At 41.1% G+C, this 22,223-nt stretch overlaps 1 protein-coding gene across 2 annotated transcripts in view; it reads right to left on the bottom strand.

Moving 5' to 3' along the window:
• The window catches only part of NELL1 (neural EGFL like 1), a 297,295-nt gene that overhangs the window by 237,370 nt on the left and 37,702 nt on the right, over positions 1-22,223 (bottom strand). For both annotated transcript variants that reach the window (XM_066320542.1, XM_066320543.1), the window contains exon 3: positions 20,741-20,911. In XM_066320542.1, the coding sequence (XP_066176639.1) occupies positions 20,741-20,911 (171 nt within the window). The remainder of the gene's footprint in view (positions 1-20,740; positions 20,912-22,223) is intronic.

Raw genomic sequence — 22,223 nt, 5'->3', positions numbered from 1 at the left:
TCTTACTCTAGGGATGTCTTTCAAAATCTACCCTGGAGAAAAAGTGCAATCACACAAAATCCAGCCAAATCCAATAACCCCTTGGCTTTCAGGACTGGTCAGAATTTTAAATAGACTTCACAAAAAGAACTTTATGCCACTATACTACCTTTTTTCCCCCCCCTCTACATTCGTGCCATTCATTGTTGCATGTGGACCTTTCTCCCCTTGTCACTGGATTTCCTCAGAGCTGGGTGCTCACGTGTGGTGCCTCCACTGCACATCCACCTTATGTCTGTCACTAGCACAGGTCTGGCACAGAATGGGACCTCTTTATAAATACCTGGTATCTACCAGTGACAGCAAGTGATACAAGGTCCATAAGCAACCTTTATGTACTGCATAAACATGCACGTGACTGCAGCAACCTGCATACCAAATTTCTAAAATTAACTCATGAAAAATTGCTGCAACGCAATTCTTAAGTTAACGAAGTATTCAGAATTCTAAAAAGGGTTTGCTTGGGGTTTTGTTTGTTTCTTTTTAGAAAAGCTGTAATGAAGTTTTCATAACAACTTTTCCAGGAATACAGACAGCTACAATGATATCACCATTTCAGAACATGAAAAATTCAAGGCCAGAGTTACTGACCCTGGATTCAAAAAAGGGTGGGTGGAAGGTATTTGGTTTTACTTCTGTCATGGTTTGACATTTGCCAGATTTAGTTTGTCAGCTGGGAGATAGGACTTTGGGAGAAAAGGGCAAAACAGGCACAACTTAAAAGTAAAAACAGATTTTATTAATATACACTAAAGAAAAAAAAAGAGAGGGGGAAAAAAAAATGAGATCTGCTGAGACATTCAAACACCTTCCTCCCCCCCAACTGTTCACTTTCCCACACACCACAGAGAGAAAACTATGATTTTCAGTCAGTTGCCACCATTTAAACATGATCCTACATCACCTTGGGAGAGGAGCCTCTCTAGGGTTATGAGGAACATGCCACAAGAAAAAGATCTAGTGGCTTTCAGAGATCTGCAACCGCCTGGAATTTTTGCAGATTCTGTGCAGTCTCACCCATATAACAGTTTTCCACGCTGTTCATGGGCTTCCACATGTTTGGGGTATTATTTTAAGAATGCTTTTCTAGTACAAAACAGGGATTCTCTTCCATCTCTAAATTCACTTCTATCTCAAAAGAAATAGAGATCTCCTTATTCTTTCCCAGGAGCCAGGGACATATTCTAATCAAAATTCTTAATTAAAACCCATGTATATCAATACACACAACCCTTTGGCTAGAGCTTGCATTCCTCCAAGCAACATTAGGATATTACAAAAACAGTCCATTTCTCCATAATTCACATCTAGAGAAGTCTGGTAAAAAATGTCCACTTCCTTTATCCCATCTTCAAAATAGTTTTTCTCAATTCTTTCACTCTTTTCCTCAATGCTCTCTCTCTGCACATTTCAAATGTCTTTCACGGAGGAGAGAAAAGGGTTAAAGTCCTTGCTTAGAGTTTTTCTTCTTCAGCAGACTCAAGGCCACAGATGATGGTCGGGGGAAAGGAAGGGAGAGCGCAGGCTCAGGAACATTGACAGACGAAATCTCCTCCACCCCTGGTCAGACCTCAAGTGACTCAAACTTGGATCAGCTCCCTGGAGCTCTGGAGAAAAGTTCTTAAAAGTCTCTCCTCCTTCAGCCCAGCGGCTCTGCCAACCAAGGCCCAGAGCACGGCCACCGTGTCCTGGCGCAGGGCCAGACTGCTGCTCTGCACTCCTCCTCCTCCTCTCCCCATAGGAGGGGCCGGGAGGGGACAGAGGGGACACGGCCAGCCTCACCCACTGTCCCACAGGCAGGGCCCCCCTCGAGGCCTGGCAGCTCTGGCCCTGGGGGACCAGCCCAACCCCGTCCACGAGGTGATGGTTACCTTCTCGATGACCAGGAAAGGAAAGAGACTGAGTCACCTGAAAGGTTGTAATTTAAGGCTGTTTCCAGAGACATAGAAACACTCCCATTCATCAGCCAACCTGTCAATCACAATCCATTCTAAACCACCACAACTTCTCATTACCTTATTCTGATTTAACTGTTACCAAATTAAACTAATTTCCCCAAGTAGTCCATTTTGCCCTGAACTGTAATGGGTAAGGGATCTCTCTCTGCCCTTATCTAGATCCACAAGCCTTTCATTATTTTCTTTTCTCCCTTGTTCAGTTGAGGGAGGGAGTGATGGGAGTGTCTTGGTTGGGCATCTGGTGTCCAGCCTGGGTCAAATTCACCATATCACACTATTAGAACATTCATTTATTTGCAGAGGCCTAGAATAACTTCCCAGCATTCAAAAATTTCTAGAAATATCTACAAAGTTAGATCAAAGTACAGAGTCCTATATCCCACTCACTTTTGCTTATCAAAAAAAAGGAGTAAACCATTTGTCAAGATGAAATAGAAGCAATATATAAAGCTAAAGGCTAATGCTGCTTTTTTTTAAAGAAACAACAAGAAAAATCTCCAACCTCAGAACAAAATAGTTACATGAAAATTACAGCTTAAAAATGCAAGTACAGGAGTCAGAAGACTTCTTGTAATACTCATAATTTCGTTGCTAAAGTTTATTATAATTATCATCAGCCCTAACTCATCACATTTCATGCACATGATACATTCGGAGCTCTAGGAAATTTCTCTCTCTCCTATTTAATTAGGTCTTCCTCTAAAATTATCATGCTGAGCTGTTTTACCTGTCCAAATAGCAAAACAACACAATATTCTTTTAAAGTAGGTTTTAAGAAGTACAGGATTTTTGCATGCACCGTCTCTATCAATAATTTAAAGTGTAAGCAGAGGTCTTCTGTCATGCCTCATGCAAAATTGAACTACACAAATGCAAAGCTGTGGCAAAATACTGAACGAGAAACAAAGAATTGATACGGTCCTTGAGCATGAGCTCCTCGAGAGCATGTGCACTGAACTGCTCTATCACATGAGGAATTTATCTTTGTATATATAGCACAGTTTTATTCATGATTTCAGTTACTAATGCCCTTACTGGAAAATCTCTCATCTCCTGAAAAAAACAGTCAATATTCAATAAAGAACTCCATTTCTCCTAATATACAAGATCGCAGTGCTGACCAGGCTCAAAAGCCCTACGTATTGAAGAATATTTGATTTTCATTCACCTGGCCTAGTTAAAGTTGATAAAAGAACTCTACAATATCTGTCTGCAATTGCATATTAAAAAAAAAAAAAAATCAAAACTTGACATTGCTCTATGACAGTTCAACAATAGCAAGTTAAGAAGACAAATCAGAGACAGGCTAACATGGCTTACCTTGTCTTTTCTGATGCTTTAACACTCGCTCAACCTATGTGGACAGGGCTGCAGTCACCTTCCCTCCAGTCTATTCACAAAGTGCCATCCTTAAGACACAAAAGCTCAAGATTCCCCATATTCCTCTACTGTTCTACTCTAATTAAAACTACATTTACCTTAAATTAAGGGACTCATTAAGGTTATTTTTTGCTTTATTCCACATATGTTGACGAGGCTGGTTTGTTTTCCTCACAGCTGCCCATGAAGTAACAGGCTTAAGAGTCAAGAGAGGGCATGAGATGTTGATCAGTCCTTGATTACTTTTTAATGGCAAAAGATGTTTTGGTTGACACCATTTGATTTACAAACTATGTCAATTTACTTTATTGTTGCACACTGTTAAACATCATCAGAAAAAAAAAAAAGGCCTGGCAAGTATACACACCACATATTGCTACTCCTTCAAGCCCCTCTATACTCTTGGGAAATGAAAGGGTGGAAAAGCACATCAGGTTAAAAAAAAAATAAATAAAACCAAACACAGCAAAAAAAACCCAAACAAACAAAACACAACACCCACATTAAGCTTCCACATCACTCACTTTCCCTTACTTGACTTTCTGGGCTGAGGTGTCACTTTCTATGGCTTTATACCCGTGTGACCAATACTCTGTATTTGGCATATGAATAGCTAAATTATACACTTCAGCTTATGAAGTGCTAGTCTAGACCTCCTTGGAGACCAGTTTCCAACACATTTGGCTTTGATACCAACATAGAGAAATGTACAATACACTTTCACAAGAAAAGGAATGCTCAGAAAGAGTACTCAGGGGAACTGTGGTCACTAAAACTGTTGCAGACTGAATATCCCCTCCAACACAAGGAGACCCAGGTTTACAGGTTAATGGAAGCTCTACTACATACTTCAGGCTTTCAGATTTATGATTGCTGCATTCACTTTTCCAAGAGAAAGCTTGATTTGCCCCTACTTTATGCCAACATATTTCAAAGAAGTTAAACCATAAAACCAGGGTAATAGAACAATGAACCAATCCTACTGTCCTGAAATGTTCATGCTCAGAATACATCCAGTAACCACTGATCCATTTAGCAAAATACAGTAAGAAATGCACCTGCTAATACACCTGTTAATCAACAAAGACCCATTATATTCTTGTGTTTTATACCTGTATCTCTACCCTATCTGCATGCTTTGATTTATTAAGTATTCTCGTGCAATCATCAGAATCACCTCTCCCAAGGACACATCTCAAACAGGCATTTCTGCCATAATGAAGACAATACACAGGAAATAGAAAATCTATAAAATAATCAGTGGATTCCTGAAAGGAGGCATATCTAAAATATTTGCATTCTAACACACACACACACATATCTTGCTCTGCATAGAGGAAGAATTTCTCTAGAAATCAACCGCTGCTGGACAAGGAGACAGCTCCCCTCCATGCATCCAATATAAATAATGTTTAGCTCTTTGCAATGTGTAAATTTACAATGGTATAATGGTACATATCTAATACAGAATGGTAAAAAAGGGAAATACCCTCATACTATACATGTGCAGACTGAAACACAGATTAAGCAAAAATCACAAAGACAGAGTCTCTGCCCAACATCTATGACTTTAGACTGGGCATAACTGCTTCATACACTTACTCTCACTGGAAAAAAAAAAAAACATGATTTCTTACACACAACTTTCATAAGCCAAAGTTAACACTTGAAGAGTGTTTCCACTTTTGTGGAGATGCAGTTCTACATCACACATACGGTATTTGCCATGCCAGAGGCATTTTTGAAGTTGCTGAAACATTTAGCATAACATGAAAATAAACTTCACGTCTGCTCACATTAAGATACATCAGCCAACACGGACTGATCAGGAGGTGCCACTGCCTGAAATTCTCAACCATAAAACAGTCTGCAACTCAACAGTCAGTACAAAGCAGCGCACCAAATCATGACATTTTCAAATCCTTCTGTGTCTACAATACGACTAAGTTACTAAAAGAGGAACATGCCTTCGATTTGGAACATGCCTGCGATTAGCTCAGTTGGTCAGAGCATGGTGCTGAACAACATCAAAGTTGAAAGCTTGATCCTGCCATGGGCCATTCACTTAAGAGCTGGAATCTGGTCATTGCGGGTCCCTTCCAACTCAGAATATTCTCTGAAATTTGGGAGCACACACAGCCCTGAACTGCATTAATCATGCTTGAAACAGAGATTTAGACTGTGAGAGTATATAAAAGCCCAGGAGTTCCTTTGCTTGGGGTCCCTCCTCAGAGGGAAGCTCTAAATTTGCATGTAGAGAACAGGTGTTGAATTCAGCACTCCCAATTTTAAACGTCTCAAAAGTTCATACCAATGGTGGAGCAAGTTCTCTAGACTCACTTATTTAATGGAGACATAAGTGTTTCTAGGGTGTGATTCATCTTACAGTAAATGTATTACTCTCTAAAGGCCCCTCCAACAGCTGCACAGGAGCCCTTCCTGACATCAGGGTGAATCATCAAAACAGATTTTTGCAATTCAAAGCCTGATGCTCAAAAATTACACTCTCTTGCAACCATTCATTACCCTGCATACATCCATCTGGATCTTCAGATCCTTTAAATATACTGAAGGGTATAGAAAAGTTCTGTTCATGGCAGTCTTTGAAACAGCACTCTCGACTTCTGTAAAGAAAGTCAGAGGAGAAAAGGAAGTTCCCTATGTTTTGAATCAATCCTTTTCCTAATCTAATTTGCAGCAGTGTTGACCACCTTTGACCCTTGCTATCATCTCCAGCTGAGCCTGCAAAAACACAGTCCACCTCTGAAATTGCAAATGAGGTCTCCTAACACAGCCCATTGTATAAAAATCATCAGCTGCTTCAAAAAGTTTGTCCAACATTCTCTGAACCCACCTGCATAAGGAAACTGATTGATTTTATCAGTTCCTAGCTTTAAGATGCAGCATTGGCATTTGTCTTTGTATCTATTCTTCCAAAGAGATTAAGAATTGATTTAAAAACAAATACTAAGATATCTTTACATATTTCTCTTTCAACCCATTTTCTATATGCTTCCCAATGAAAATGTGTCAATACCAACATGATTGGATTTTCTTGATAGTGTTTACAGATAGGATGCATTATTTGACATGCATTCAGTTCTGGAGCAACTTTAACTGAATTATTCATTCAGTTCCCAGTGTTTTGTTTCAGAAAAATAAACTTCCTGAGGGAAATTTTGATTTTTTGGTGCTATCTCTTCTGCCATAGTATAGGAGGAGTTCACAATCACTTAACAGAGGAAAGCAATTTAGATTAAAATCTTGGGGTATGAGGGAAGCCTTTCCTTATTAAATTTTGAATATACAATAGTAACTGCCAACCATTTAATCAAGTCATTGTTCAGCTTTGGGAGAAAAAAAAAATAATAGGTGTCCAGTAATAGCATATGTTAGGTAAAAGACTCAAGAGTGCATGCTCAGTTTATGTTCTCTTCAAGGTGTGCCACCAAAATGATTTCACTGATTTTCCTGTATAATCACAGAGACAAAGTTAATGCACTCTGTTTTTCACTTTAATTATTCCAAATACAAATCTAAATTTAAAAATTAAAATTCATCTAAATAAAATCCTATTTAAAAAAAAACCTCTTTATTTTCATTCAAGAAGAACTCAAAATAATTAATAAACCAAAGTAATTAATAAATTCAAAGTAATTAATAAAGGAGGAAACCACACAAATGCAAGTGAAGATGGTCAGAAGAGCATGTTTCACTGCCAGGTTTGGGGGCTTATCTCCACACATCAACTGAGTAAGGATGAATTCACAGGGATATCTGCCTGTGTGGGGCTTTCATTACAAAACATAAAACTGAAACACAAAATGACACTCTTCAGTTTCCTACAAACTTAGTCATAAATTTTATCAGAATTTCTTAAGCACTAAAGTAAAACAAATCATTATTATCAATCCAAAGTAGAGGACTGGACCCATTATGTGACAGAGCAGTGGCCCCACGAAGGGCAGAAATGCATCTGTCAGAGTTGCCTCTATGGCAGCTTTCATCTGGAGAACCTGGGGTAGATTCCAACACCTTTGGAAGCAAGGTCAATATTATGAACTTTACTTGCAAATGACAACACAGATACAAATGGTTCCTGACAACAACAGCGCAAAGAGTGTCTAAGCCCTAACAGCCTGTCTACAAGGCTGCAATGTTTACCTATCCTCATGTAACAAAAACAGCACTTCTTAAAGTGTGAAAACCCCAGAAAACAGGCCGATTCAGACTCTAAGCAGAAACAGAAATTTGGCCATTTGCTTAGGATTGTCAAGAGTTATAGAGGGAAAAAAAAATGCCAAACTACGAGGTCAACTGTATCTTACACGTGATGGATCCAGAGCAGGGCTTTTAGTGTCAAGACAGCTGGTTTGACACCCAGATAGTTATCCCATTTCTCAGCTTTGGCAACTGCTGCTTTTGGCTAGGACAGAGCTCATTTTCCTCAAAGCAGCTGGTAGGGTGCCACGTGTTGGATTTGTGGCCAGAGCAGTGTGGGTATGGCACCCGTGTTCTAGCTGATGGTCAGCAGTGCTTGCACTGTGTCAGTGCCTCTTCTGCTCCTCACACTGCCTGTCCTGGCTTAGGGCAAATTTGGGAGAAAACTTACAAATGGGGTCCCTCTAGAACAGCAAACTCAAGCAGGGCCTCCCCCAGTCAGTCTGGGAAAAAAACTCCTTGGAGAAAAGTGGAAAAAACTATTTATTTAACAAACAAAGTGCCCACAAGCACAATAAATGAATAATATGAAACAACAAAACCTCTTGCTGTTCTGAAGTGATGCAAAATTGAGAGAATTCCTTGCCATGCTGTAGCTGGGCTCGCTCAGTCTCTCATCAGTCCCTCCAGGGCTGGAAAATGCCGTCCTGGGCCCCAGTGGGCTGCTGGTGTGAGCTCCCAGTGCTCTGCTGGGTTTTTGGGTCCAGAGCAGGTTGGAATGGTTCCAGGAAACAAACAAACAAAAAAAAAAAAAAAAAACCACCACCAGTCCAGGGAGCTTCTCTGCCTCAACCAGCTAAAACTAACTAAAACCAAAGGAGATCTCAGTCTCTCCACGCTGCAGACAACACAGCCCAGGAGAGGAACGCAGAGCAGTGAGTGCAGTTTCTCAAAACAAACCCTGCACTTCTTCTCTCCCCCTCTTTGCTCTCAGAACCAGTCTTAAAGGTGCAGTGCTTAAAATCCAGCATAAATAGAGCAGATAGCTGGGGATAGAAGCATCACAAAGCCACCCTAGGACACTGCCCCACCAGCGACAGAGCTGGGGGCACACCAGAGCCTGGGAGGAGACACATCGAGATTGTGGTGAGTCCTCAATGAAGACCAAAAGCTGGGTAGCTGTACAAGTCCTTTATTGCATTGCTAAAATCAGCCTCATGGAAGCAAAGTTGTTACAGTCTGTGCCAGTGTGCAGGAAGCCTTCTAGCACAGAGTCCCTAAGTCCCAAGCAGATGCAGCAGCACCTTATCAGTAGCAGCTGCAGCAGCAACACCTGTAGTTTGTGTCCTGTGAGCATGCTAGCATCCTCAAAGCAGTGCATTTTATTCTATTTTAACCCATCAGTAGAAACTCAAGGCCAGTATTGCCTTGTTGGACCTCCCCTAAACCTAAGGTTGAGGTGCAAAAGTAATATAATTTCTTACACAAATTCTACTCTACATTGTTTTATCTAGGAATACTTGGCAAGGCTACACTGTTTTTGTGTTGTGGTTTGAAAACAAACCAAGTGAGAGGCTCTAAGTCAGAAATACAATTCAATGAGAAGGAAAAAAATAAAATAAAATAAAATAAAATAAAATAAATGCAACAATATAAAAAGAACAAAAACCACTGACAGAGTCAGAATATAACCTGATCAGGGTGATGGAAGCAGTCCAGCCGAGGTGGTCTTCCTGAAGCAGTGATCTCATAGAAAGGTCTGGTAGCTCCAGTCCTCTGGGAATCCAGTGGGTGAGGGCTGCTTCTACTGTCCCAAATCCCACTTTATATCTAGGGGAGAATGCTTGGCTCCTCCCCGTGGGCGGAGCATCTCCCAATGGGATGATGAGTCATAGAGGAGGTCCTGAATGGCCCATTAAAGAGAGATAGCTCCCCGAGGGAGTTCTCTGTGAGTCATGGCAAGGCATTGATGGGCCATGAACTGAAGATGGTGATAGAATACATTCTAAACTACAACCCAGGACATTTTGTTATGACCAGAACTTAGTTAACTTTGCAAAAGGCAATGCTACTCGAACTTCAAACTAGGCTTTAGGGCTTCTCTTACTGACCAACACAGGTTCTTATTTGTTTAAGGCACTCTATTTGTTTAAAACTAAACCTGCATTTCTGCCCCATGTCTGTGTGGGTTTATGTATTTTAGTTTTTCTGAGGGTTTTAATTCAGCCCTCACATCTCTGAGCACTCCTGGGCCTGTGTGGATGGGGCTCAGAGTGATTTTGCATCCCGACAGGGATACAGCCAGGACAGCAGAGCCCAGCTGGCCCGAGGGACACCCCCTGCCACATCACATCACACTTAGCCATACAGGCTGGGGGAGAGCAGAAAGGGGATGGAAGTGTCGGGAGTTACGGCATTTGTCTTCTCAAGTAACCATGATGTGAGACAAAGTCCTGCTTCTTCCAGGAAAACAGCTAAACACCTGCCAGCTGATAGGACATCTGAATTAATTCTTTATTTTGCTTTGCTTTACCTGTTAAACTGTCTTAATTTTTCAATACACCTTCCCCCCCCCTTTGCCCTTCCCCTGCACTTTCATCCTTCTGAATCCCTTCCACTGTAGAGGCAGCAGCTGTGTGGTGCTCAGCTGCCTCACAGCACTAAACCACACAGCAAACTTTTGTTTTTAGCTTTTTTTCTTTTAGAGTTGAACAGCATGTGGCTCCTGGCCCTGGCATTGCCCAAAAAACTTGTACATAATCTACAGGTAGCAGAAGCACACACACAGTCTCACAGGTTTTGGTGAAGATGATAATTTTTGCCATATTCAGCAGAACTTAAGGTGGTGTCTAGGTCACAAGTATTTTTCCTCTGAAGTGCTGAGGTGAATGTCATCTACATATAGAGACTTTTCTTTATAAAAATCAACGTGTACAACTTCTATGGATCAAAGTGAATTCAAGACTTGAAACATCTCCACATAGAGAGGTGCATGGATCAAATGCCACTTTTCAAACAAATATCTGACTCTCCAAAGGTATTTCAGCATCTCTGTACCACTTATGAGCAACAATCACTATCTGGCTACCAGAGCAAAACCCACAAAGCAGTAGGGGTTTTATGATGCGCACAAGTATCCACTACAGTCAAGGAGACAAATACACTAATAAATGAGGGCAATATTGAAACTCACAGGGTCCCTGAAAGACACCCTTTAACCTCAGCAAGCTTTGAAGTTCAGGTTCCAAACCAGAACATTGAATAAAGCAAACTGTTAACAAGAAAGCTAAAGGCACAGCACATTCATTTGTTAGCCCACCAAGTATTATACCAAGAGCCCATCTCAGATGAACTAAATGTTCAGAGTACATCCCAGATGCAAAATATCATCAAACCAAGCCTGAGCAATTAAAAGGAAATTCTAGAAATAAGAGGAAGAAATTAATTCAATGGGTTCTTTCAAGATATAAAGAGAAGAAAAGCTCCTCTCCCACAAATTAAACAAGAAACCCTTAGAGCAAGATACATCTGAGATAAAAAACTGTATTAGAATATCTGTGAAACAAGCAGTAGCCAATTAAGCCTATCTTACAATCAGAAAGCAGAATGTGCATCAAAATGTGCACAGAAGTCTTTGCAGCAAAATGAACCCCAAACCAAAATGTTATCAGAATAAAAAGGTAACACCATATTAAATGTCTTATGCCACCTCTACTTTGTCATGAAAAAATTAAAAAAAAAAAAAAAGCACATCTAAGATTGCTTTTTCACAAGGCGTTTATTGAGTAAGAACTGGCAGCTCTAAAACTTTGCTTCTATCCCATCTGCCTGCCACATAGAGGGATGTGCTGGTCCCTGCTCCAAGACCTGCAGCACACGGATCTCCACTCCAGCAGTTACAGCAGAACCTGAGGCATGATAAGCTTTTACAGCTTTGGAACAGCCCCTCTCTTCACAAAACATATTCAGCCTTTGCCTTTCCTTTGTCTCAGGCTCCTCTCAACTCCAAAGTTGATTTATCTCGTACAATAAGATAGGTGCAATTGTGAGAAGAACGAGGCTTTTGATATCAACTCTTTCTGCACTGCTACAAAAGATAAATTTAGAATTCAGCCAGCCACAAGAAACCTTTCTACTAAACAGCTTCTTCCCCCCTTCCAAAAAACATCTGCTGAGAAGTTAATTGCTTTACAGGGTATCTTGTCACAGGATCATCTCATCAAGGGGTTCATGCCATCACTGGAGGATTTGTATGTAATCATAAAATAACCTCATCCATATTCCAGAGCCAATTTGCTGCAGTGACAGAAGGCAGCTGCAGGCTGAGGATCACAGGCTTTGCCTTCACTGCCATACTCGTGGCACAGCCTTGCCCCTGCTGTTGTCTCAGCACTGTGCAAAGGCACTGGGCTCTCCCTGGAGCTGCCACCCTTCCTCCCCATTAGCCACTGTCTCTGTAAATAACACTAATTCCATGTCCTCATCCCCTGTTCCTCAGTTCTTCCTGCAGGTTCATCCGATAACCCACATCTCCCTTCTCCCAGGGTGTTTTCCAACTGTCCAGTTTAGTCTTGGTTGTTTGAAAGATAGACAACATTACACTCTCTCTACAAATTACTGATTGGCCATGACTAGGGAGGTGGATGAAACAGATAGTAAACATAGAACAAGCCATTATATTGGTTCTAAAATTAAATTTAGATGGAAACTGCCAGCAGACAGGCAGAAAAGCACTCTGCAGGGACAGCACAATTCTCACAACATCTGACACACTGGGGAGGTGAAAGCTTGGTTCTGCTCAAGTCAATGAGAGTTCTCACTGCAGGCTGCACTGGGTTGTCCCCCAGGGATACTGCATGGCACATCTTTCAGACAAGTTTAAGGTAAGTAAGGCTGGTGTGACAGAGAAAAATTCAGCTTGGGCTGAAAAAGTCTAAGTTGCCTTCGTTGGCACAGTGGTAATTACTAGCTATCTGCTTTCACTATTGATGTGCTGAAGAAGATGCCACTAAAACTGCAGCCCAATTAAGTAATGCAGTTTCCACTGATTATTTCACCTACTGCCTGGTCTCAGATACAAGGACAAGTTATGGGAATGGCAGTCCTGTGCCAAGGACCAAACTACCATCTTCCTCCTGACTGCTTCTTCCATGTATCATTACATTGGCAATACAGATTACACTTCACATCATTAAAATATTTAAAGTGGAAGCAGATGTTATTAACTTATATTATTACCCCATTAAAAAAAAAAACCCACATCACCAAAAAGCTACAACAACCAGCCCAGTAAACACTTATCTGTGTAGAAATGGAGTATTCCTCAACTGGCAGGAACACCTCACCTCCTGAAGCACAAGACTGGAATGCCTTGGCCATTCCCTCAGCTGGGGCAAGCAGCACACACCCATGGCACTGAAGCAGGAACTCTGCTGACCCCACACCCAGCACAGAGCCTGCCTTCGTTGCTCTTTTATCCTCTTTTCTGTCAGAGCCGGGATTAAATGCTTGAGATGGATTTCCTGTTTGGACTCAGATGTTTATTAATTCTTATCTACATTACCGTCTCACAAACTGTGAGTTCTAGCTAACAAAGTAGAAAATGGCTCTGTCTCTATCTCTTTCCAAGGTCTTTTAAGCACAAACTGTCCAATTAAGAAATGACGCCTCAATTATTTTTACTTTTAACCCAATAACCTACCACCTGTGGCCTGCAATGTGGACTTTTCTATCCAGTTAAAAAATACCACCCAGACCTACGAAGAAGAAGGTGAAAAAGAAAGACTAGCCTCCTCCTTAAAACCTCAACCTTGCTTTATATATATTGCTGTTATCTAAACCCTTTAACTCTGAGTTTTCCAATAGAAGTGTGATATTACACACTTCTATTCACACTACACACCCATAATCCCAGTGCTGTCATTCAATTTTGGAAGCCTTCTCCACGGCCTCAGGTGAAATGCAGTGTTTTCTTGGGGGTCAGTGCCTGCCAGCACAGAAAGTCTAAAATTCTCAGTGCCCAGAGTTTCCAACACTGCCTGACTCCCTTCCCCTGCAGGACCACCCAAGAACCACAGAGCTGCAGGTCCTGCCCACAGCCCACTGCCTGACACTCCAGAGCCTCACTCAAGGTTTCCAAGCCTTGATGCCTCCCACCTCTGAGCACCTCACATGGCCCCAGCTCCTCACAGCCAAGGAGCAGATGTGACTGGCCCTGCAGCACTGCCCTTAAGGGTGCTGTCAGTTTTCTGTCGCCAAATCACGAAATAATGAGAACTGTCAGGTTTGGGGGTATTAATAAATGCAATCAAGCAGTCTCTACCTCCCTGCAGCAAACTTGAGGGTTTTGTAAAGACTGGATTCCTAAAATAATTACCTTCTGGGTAACTGTGCTAAACTGCCAAAGGGAGACACCTCAAGTATTAATCCACTTCATAGAACTCTGGGCTGGTTTCAGAGACCTCAGCAGTCTCAGCCCTCTTTGCTCAGTCACCCTCTCAAGCTCCACCACACTCAGGAGGTTTCAGATCTTTTGAAAAGGCTCTGTACTATTTGCTTCATGAAGACTCAGGTCTGCTGTTGAATAGTTCAGAGGGGCTCTGACCTGCTCTGGGCAAAGACCTAATGTTTTTACCAAAGTATTTAACTAGAATTATGCTAACGTTTTCTCAATTCCGCTCCAGTATTATCCTATGTGACTTGTAGTTCTGAACTCCAGAGTTAAGCTAACCACTTCAAGTGGAAGAGTTAATTTATTTCTTAGATCTCAGTTAATCTGCCTGGCTAGAGCAAGATAATTGTTTTTACAATCTGAAAGGAAAAAGCTCAAAACATTTGCTTTATCTGGTTGACTCTTAAATTACTATGATCACCTCTCTGTCCATATGACTCCCACACGAACAAATAAAAGAAAATAGAGCCAAGTAACAGGTTCTCCTGAAAAAAAATTAGTAGAAAAATATCCATATACATTTCAAACTATGCAAGCTAAATTTTCAGAGACTGCTCTTGTAGCTAACCACACCAATTTAAAAATTTATTGCTTTTAACACTGAAAAATGCCTACATGTATATTGGACCAAATATACAAATATTTGAGAATTTGATAATACACCTAGTCACACACATTTGGAAATTACTAAACCCTCTGAGGCTCACCAGTCTTAAGATCATTCTCTCTACCATTATCCATCCTCTCCCTCTGACCATGAGCATGAAAATACAAGGAATGGAAGATTCCAGTGGCAAAGCACAACAAAATTCCTGTCCTGCTGAAGCCATCAACCTGTCTACCAACATTTACAGCTCACCAGAAAGCACCACAAGTCCCCAGCTCCAACTGGGTGCAAGAGGGGGACCAAAACCATTGCTGAGTCTGTATTCAAGACTTTTGCAGGTACCAAACCCTGGCTCCTAAAACTCTGCCCCAAGCTCCCATGGAAGACCTTTAAAGTGCTGGAGAATGACTTCTGCTCCTCTTCTGCTGACACCAGCAGCACTTGGATCAGCTCCTGAAAGGAGCCCAAAGCAGACTGCATGCTGAGCAGGAGTTGTGTGAGGCCTCTCTACTGAAGCTCAGTACCCCAGTACCTGTACAAGTGATTTCTGCCTTCTAGGGGTGGTCCAAGGGGCTAAGGCAGGCACAGATACGGATTGTTACCATTTTTATCCCTGGTGCCTTTTCAGCACTTTCATAAATACTGATGCATTCTCACAATTCTCTCAATGCAGTACACAAAGCAGTTCAAATGACTTTTTGGGGATTAAAAAAATAAATAAATAAATTTTCATCCTAATTGGGGCATGGATTAAAACATATTGTTCAATCTTTGGTCACACCCATATGACCACTCTGCTGATGCATTAGCTATTCAGTGAAAACCCCTGGCTATTTAAAAACTTCCTTAAAAAGAAAATAATGCTGACTGCATCCTCAACATTTCCTTGCAGTTAACTGCAGTAACTGCAATGATAGAGACTGATGGCAGCAGATATACTATGCCAGCTGGAGATGTCTCTCACCCTGAACATTTTACAGCCTTTCTGCCCAACAAAAGAGAAAACTGGTATGTGAAAATTAATTTCCAGTCCACAACACCACAGATATGAAGTTGGGTGCACCCATAATGCACAATTACACCAAGTAACCACTTCTCTGACAGCTTCTGCTACAGCTTGGAAAGCAGAGAGAAGCAATCTGGGTCACAAACTCATACTCAAATAGGAAGACTAAATTACCTGGCTGCATAGCACTGCCACCACACCATTTTCCCTCTCAAGAGAAAGTGTTTTACAGTAACCAAAGCAGCAAATCCCTCTTTTAAATACATCCCTTAACCTTCTTTAAATTTATTACATTTTAAATAAAGTCACAGAACTTTGTTTAGATCAGTTGAAAACCTCAGGTTGGCAGCCAGAATATCTTATTTATAAGAACTCAGAGGTCTTGGATTCCCATATTTGGAGGATGTTACTTTAATTTATTTATTTTTCCAATTAAAAAGTTCTCACTGCTCATGCATTTTTTATTCCCTAATGCGCTGTTCTAACATAAAAGCAGCAGACAACATGTTTTTTCAGTTGGAGACTACTTCCAAGCCTGCTCCAGTTTTATAATCTATTCTCTTATGCTCATACCAACCCCCTCCATCAAACAGCTAAGAGTATCCATCAAATCACAGGCTGCATTCACAGCAAAAGGCACTCCAGCACAGATTTTCACTAGAAGAACACTAATTTTTTCATCAAAGCACCCTTCTCTCCCTTATATGCCCACAGAGTTCAAGTAAAGGAATATGGATACTCATCTGAATGGGTGAGTACCTTTGTAGCAGTATGGCTGATAATAAATAAACCAACAAAGAAAAAAAAAAAAAAAAAAAAAGCCACAACACCTTTCAGGCTTACCCCTCCAGAATAGTCAGCTTACACTGAGAACAACTTGGAATTTCTATTTTGCAAATAGATTGCCAATAAATACATTTTGATACAGTACTGCCATCTCCTAAATTGTAGGCTCCATGCTATTCCCTCACTCTTCTCCACACCATTAAATGCAACATATTTCTGTTCTGCTACTGTCATAGGGGACAAGCATCCCAGTGGACAGGCAGCTGCTATAAGAAAAAAAAATACAGACTCCACAGCTGAAGATAACTCCCAGGGAAGACAAACATGAGATCTTGTAAGACTTGACAGCCTCCTGGGGTTGCAAATCTCCCAACAGCACAGGTATGAGCAGAGGCCCAATCTGGGAAGAAGCATGGCAGAGTTAATTCGACCATACACACATCTATATAAATATCTATTGGTACTACTGGTTATTTAAGGACAGTGACGCAGTTGCTCTAGCTGAATCTAAGCATTCACCAGAAAATCCCTGACAACCTCTTTTTGCCTGGAGCAGGGAGGCACAGATCCTACCAAAAGCAGGAAAGTTAATTTCCATGTCACTTTGAGCACAGGTTTTACTTGTGCATCAGTAGTACCTTTATAATTAATGCAGTCTTTTCATTTTTCTAAGCCTTAAGAACCTTACTAGAATGTTAAAAGCATGTTAGCGAGTGGCTTCTCATGTCAGTTTTCTGAGACACATCCCTGGCTAGAGGTTACAGTCTAGGCCCAGCTCAAAAGCTCTTTAAATCAGTGAGGAGAGTCCAGTGACATTCAACAGGTTTCCAGTCTGGACTTTAAAGGCAGCTTTTTTCTCTCCCATGAAGATGGGCTGAGAAATTTGGGGCTGTTCAGCCTTGAGAAGGCTCCTTGCTCAGATGACCTTCTAACACCTTCCAGCACCTAGAGGGGCCACAAGAGAGCTGGAGAGGGACCTTGGACAAGGAAATAAAGTGATAGGACAAGGAAAAATGGCTTCAAATCAAAGTGGGTGGGTTTAGATTAGGTAATAGGAAGAAATTCTTCCCTGTGTTGGTTGCCCAGAGAAGCTGTGGCTGCCCCATCCCTGGAAATGTCCAAGGCCAGGCTGGACAGGGCTTGGAGCGACCTGGGATAGTGGAAGGTGCCCCTGCCCATGGCACGTGATTGGAACAAGATCATTTTTTAAGTCCCTTCCAACCCAAATCATTCCGTGATTCCTGAGTTAGCAGCTCCAAGCTCTAACATCAAACTAAGCTACAATTCCCACTCCTTGCTCTTGAAGGAGCACTAAAGGAGCCAGTGAGATGCAGCAGGAGCTGATTTCAAAGGGACTTGGGCAAATAAACCTCCTTTGATACAGATGCTTCCCCCTCCATATGACATCTCATTAGAACAGAGACAATTGCACTGTTTTAAAGGTGATGCTTTAAAGCACTACAGGTCTTTGCTAGTTCCCAAGTACTTCCCTCTAGCCTACCCAGGTCTGAAAAACAAAGCTGACTTTGAAATGAATCCAAAAGATAATCAAGCACAAATGTCAAAGCAATTTTACAAATCAGAGTAATGTGGGTGATAGGGCTGGGAAGAGGAAAAATAGATTTGACTATCTGTTTACAAATTAAAAGCTTCTTCTCCAATGCTTTCTGATCAACTGCAGTTCTTGGAGGCCAGAGACTAGCTTTGGGTGTCACAGTATGAATCCTGTAGCAAAACCAGGTGTTGTGGCTGGATATTTTTCCCAGTGCAAACACTTGCAATGCACTCTCAGGCACAGATTAACTTTGGTAACACTGCATTCACAAATCCTTTGCTCACAATAGCCTTCCAAATATATAACACATTACCACAGCCCTAAACAAGAGAAGTAATGCATTTCTGCAAATTCAGGCCTGTCTGTAAGGAAGTAGTGTTGCAAACCCCTAAAAAGATACAGCAGAAATTCAAGGCGTTCATTTTGGCAGTCAATTTCTTTTCTTTTCCCTTTTTGTTTTGCTGCCAAAAATAGTAAACAAAAAGCTGAGAATTTCTTTAACTAGACAGGTACACAGGAAGTTAAATTCTTGTTCTGATGACACCAAACCTCTGCAGGAGGTGGGACAGGTGAACACACTGACTGCACTCATATCCCGTTTCCTCTTGTTCATTCAGTCTGCAGAAGCATCACTTCTCATTGTCTTGAACTCAGCCGAGGACCAGACACCACACCAGCCCCAAATAGTGACATTTACATGTAAAGTCCACAGCTCTTCCCCCTGGACTCTGTTCACGCTTTCCGCTGCAGATTCCCTAACACTACCATGAAAAAGGCCCAGGGTTTCCAGTAGTGCCCAGAAGTACCCCTCATTGACTTGCTCTTCATTATCACACATTTATTGCATGTCATAAGAAAATGCCAAGAACAAGATATTGCCTCATTTTCTGAGTGCAAAGACATAAAGGGTTAAGATATAACCAAACTAACACCAGCATTCACAAAATTCTCTAATTAACTGTACACTGATGATGATGAACAGCTGACTCAGGAACTTAGAGACTTCCTTTTTCCTTTCCCCTCTCATTTAAACTTCTACTATGATCTTTCCTCAAGCCATGCTTTCAGAACTATTCCCATTAATCTTCCACAGAAGTTGTCATAAAACACCACAATACACAGCCAAATAGAGACATCTCAGTATGGATTTTTGCTGGAAGCAACCTCAGGATGTACCACCTTAAGAGACATGGTTAGATAGATCAGCCCTGCTTAGGGCTACCTGACAAGAGATGGCTGGACATATTTGTCACCTCATATGACAGCACAGCTCATTCCATAATTGCATTTATCTATTTCTGCCTGTTACTGTAAAGAAAATCAGGTCACAGCCATGACTCTGTGCAGTTCTCCTGTTCCTGGATAGAATTCTACACCAGGCAATCATTTTGTGTTGTCTTCATTTTACATTCTGTGCAAGAAAGCAGCCAGCTAAACAATCTGCTAAAGAGGGTCTTCCCAAAACACATCAGCATAAAATATATATATATCTCTCAAAGCAGATAACAAGGAACCTGTCCCAAAACCCAGTATGTCAACAAACAAAAAACAAAACAAAACAAAAAAAAAAGCAGCATTCTGTTGAAAGCAAATAAATAGCAGATAAATAATGGCAATATAAACAAATCAAATTACTGAAATGAAGAGAATCTTTGCAAACTGTAGATTTCATGCCTCAATAAAATTAAAATTGCTCTCAGCCTTTAACTGCTTCTAGGGTCCAAATAAAGTCCAATAAGAAACATTCCTTCAGATTAGATTTTTCAGTGGTTAATGGAGTTGCAGAAAACGATTGTAACATTCTTCTCAAAACAGTATCTTATAATTACTTGGGTCAAAATTCAAACTTTCTCAAATGTTCCAATAAGTGCATACTCCTATAATACTCATCTAACTTTATTCTGCCTGTCTGAACAAAATGAAGACTTCCAAAAAAAATTTCTGCTATCATCACCCAAACCATTTAAGTGCCACGATACCAAAATGGATATGCTGATCCTCTCACTGAACATGCAGGATATTTTTTTTTTTCATTCATTTCAGTTCAATAAGGTACAAAAGTAATGGTTTGTTTTCCTCATTCATAAAGACTATTATGAAAGTCCCATTTTCAAGCTCTCTGAATTTCCTCATCAGCCACTCAGTCTGAAGTCTACAATACATTGTGAGATCAAGTCCCAAAGCAAGAGAGATTCCAGGTCTGCTGTTTTTCATTCCCTGAAATCCTGGCAATATGCCACCTCACAGCCTTCACAACTTCTAAGGGAAAAGACAGAATACCCTTAAGAAAACAAAAAGCACTGGTTCCAAATCATGCAAAAAAGAAGCTTCCAGGTTTCTCAGAAGTTCCCAAATGGGGCAGCACGTGTTAAAATCAGTGAAAACTACATTGTTTGATTACTTAAAATAAAATTAAAGTGTCTCTGCTGCATCTATCTCTTCTTCAAGTTCTCAGGTATGCTGAGTGAAGCAGTTCACAACAGAACAGACTGCATCCCACCCATCCATCACACTTAAATGCAATCACTGCCAAACATAACATCAGCTACTGCCTAAACTACAGAGATGCATTTAATACTCCCCCATCCAGCAATCAACCTTCTCCACATTTGTTCATAATCACAATGAATTGTTCCACTTTAATACTTTGTTTTCCTTTTCTTACCCCACGGCGGTTTGAATGAGGCATTTATAAGGAAATAAAAAAAAAATAAAAAACTCCTTTACCAATTTTATTCCCGTAGCCAGAGATTATTTTTTTAAAGACACACCAATTTCCAGAACACGTTTGCTTTACCTGTTGCAGTCCACGTGGAGCAGGAGGTGGGATGCACTGAGTGACACAGCGAGCTTGTGCCACTGTCCATCTGCCAGGCGGTACGGGAACACCTCCGTCCTCGTCTTCCCATGAAACCTGTAGTGGAACCTGATCTCATCCCGCAGGCCACTGCTCTCCAGCTCAAAATAGCTGCAAGGAAAACATGAAGAAGGATCAGTTCCCCTTCTGGATATAACCACTGTCTCTGGCACTTTCTTCTTTAACTGATTAGACCTCTTTAAGCAAACACCACAAGCTAAAGGGGTTACTCAGCATGGATTAGCTGCTAATTAATTTTTTTAAAAGAAGTAGAGAGACAAGGCTATACATTGAGAGCAGTACAAAACCAGCAATTCTAATTACATGAAAACAGCTCAAAGTAACACTTGTTAGCCCAGTCCTGGGCTCTTCTTGAAGTACTCCTTTCACCCATGGGAAACCACAAGAAACCAAGCCTCACTCTTTTCACCAAACCCATAGCAAACTACAAGAAACCAAGCCTTACTCTTTTCACCAAAATATTTCATATGACTGCAGGGTTTGTAAGAAATTGAAAAAAAAAGAACAGTACATATGTCACTGCCACAAACAAATAAAAAGCCATTAAGGTAAGAAACCACCAGGTAATCATTAAATTTGTACTTACTACTTGCAAACCTAGTCAAAAAACCACAACTGTTTATTTTTAGGACTCCCCTACATGCAATTGTGCTTAACTCATTTTCTGACTTTTACTGTTACTGCCACGATCGTTCAGCTCTATAAGGAAAGGACAAAACCTCCTGGCTGGATGAGGTGTGTCCACACCTAGCATAAACCATCCAACAATCAAAACCATCACAGCGCTGTCAGACAGGACAGCTAACCAAGTGTGGCTATTAACTGGCCCCACAGGGCTGTGAGGGGAGCCAGTTCTTTCTCTAGAATTAATTTATACACTGGCAGTATAAATAGTGAAGTTTTCTCGTGGACTTCACCAAGTATTTGCATCGTATCAAATCTTTTTCCTGCTAAAATGAAGCTGTGTATATAGAAACAGGTGATGCAGACCTCCCTTTATAATAGAAATAGCTCTGCTAGAAAGTGAAGATGTTAGATAGTCCTTTGCCCCATCCACCCCCACAGTATTATGTTTTTTTCCCTACTGGCCAACACCAATTTAACATGGCATTTGAGAGATAGGTGCTGATTTGGGGTAGGGTAGGAAAGACTACAGTAATGAAATCCACTTCCAAAAAATAAATGCAACACAAACCAATAAATATTGGAGTGCCAATTTTCATCTCCCCATCAGCGTTTTACACTGCCTGGCAGGACACAGGCCCTAACAGCCTGTGTGCACAACATTACATGGGGGCTGTGCACTTCTTCAGGATTAGATCTTAGCAATGAAGCTGAGGTTTTCCAACATAACTGGGAAAAAGAGCTCCTTGGGAGGAAACTCAGGTGACAAAACACTAGC

The sequence above is a fragment of the Sylvia atricapilla genome, chromosome 6, assembly GCF_009819655.1.
Source record: "Sylvia atricapilla isolate bSylAtr1 chromosome 6, bSylAtr1.pri, whole genome shotgun sequence".
NCBI lineage: Eukaryota > Metazoa > Chordata > Aves > Passeriformes > Sylviidae > Sylvia > Sylvia atricapilla.
This window is presented reverse-complemented; position numbering and strand designations above follow the sequence as displayed.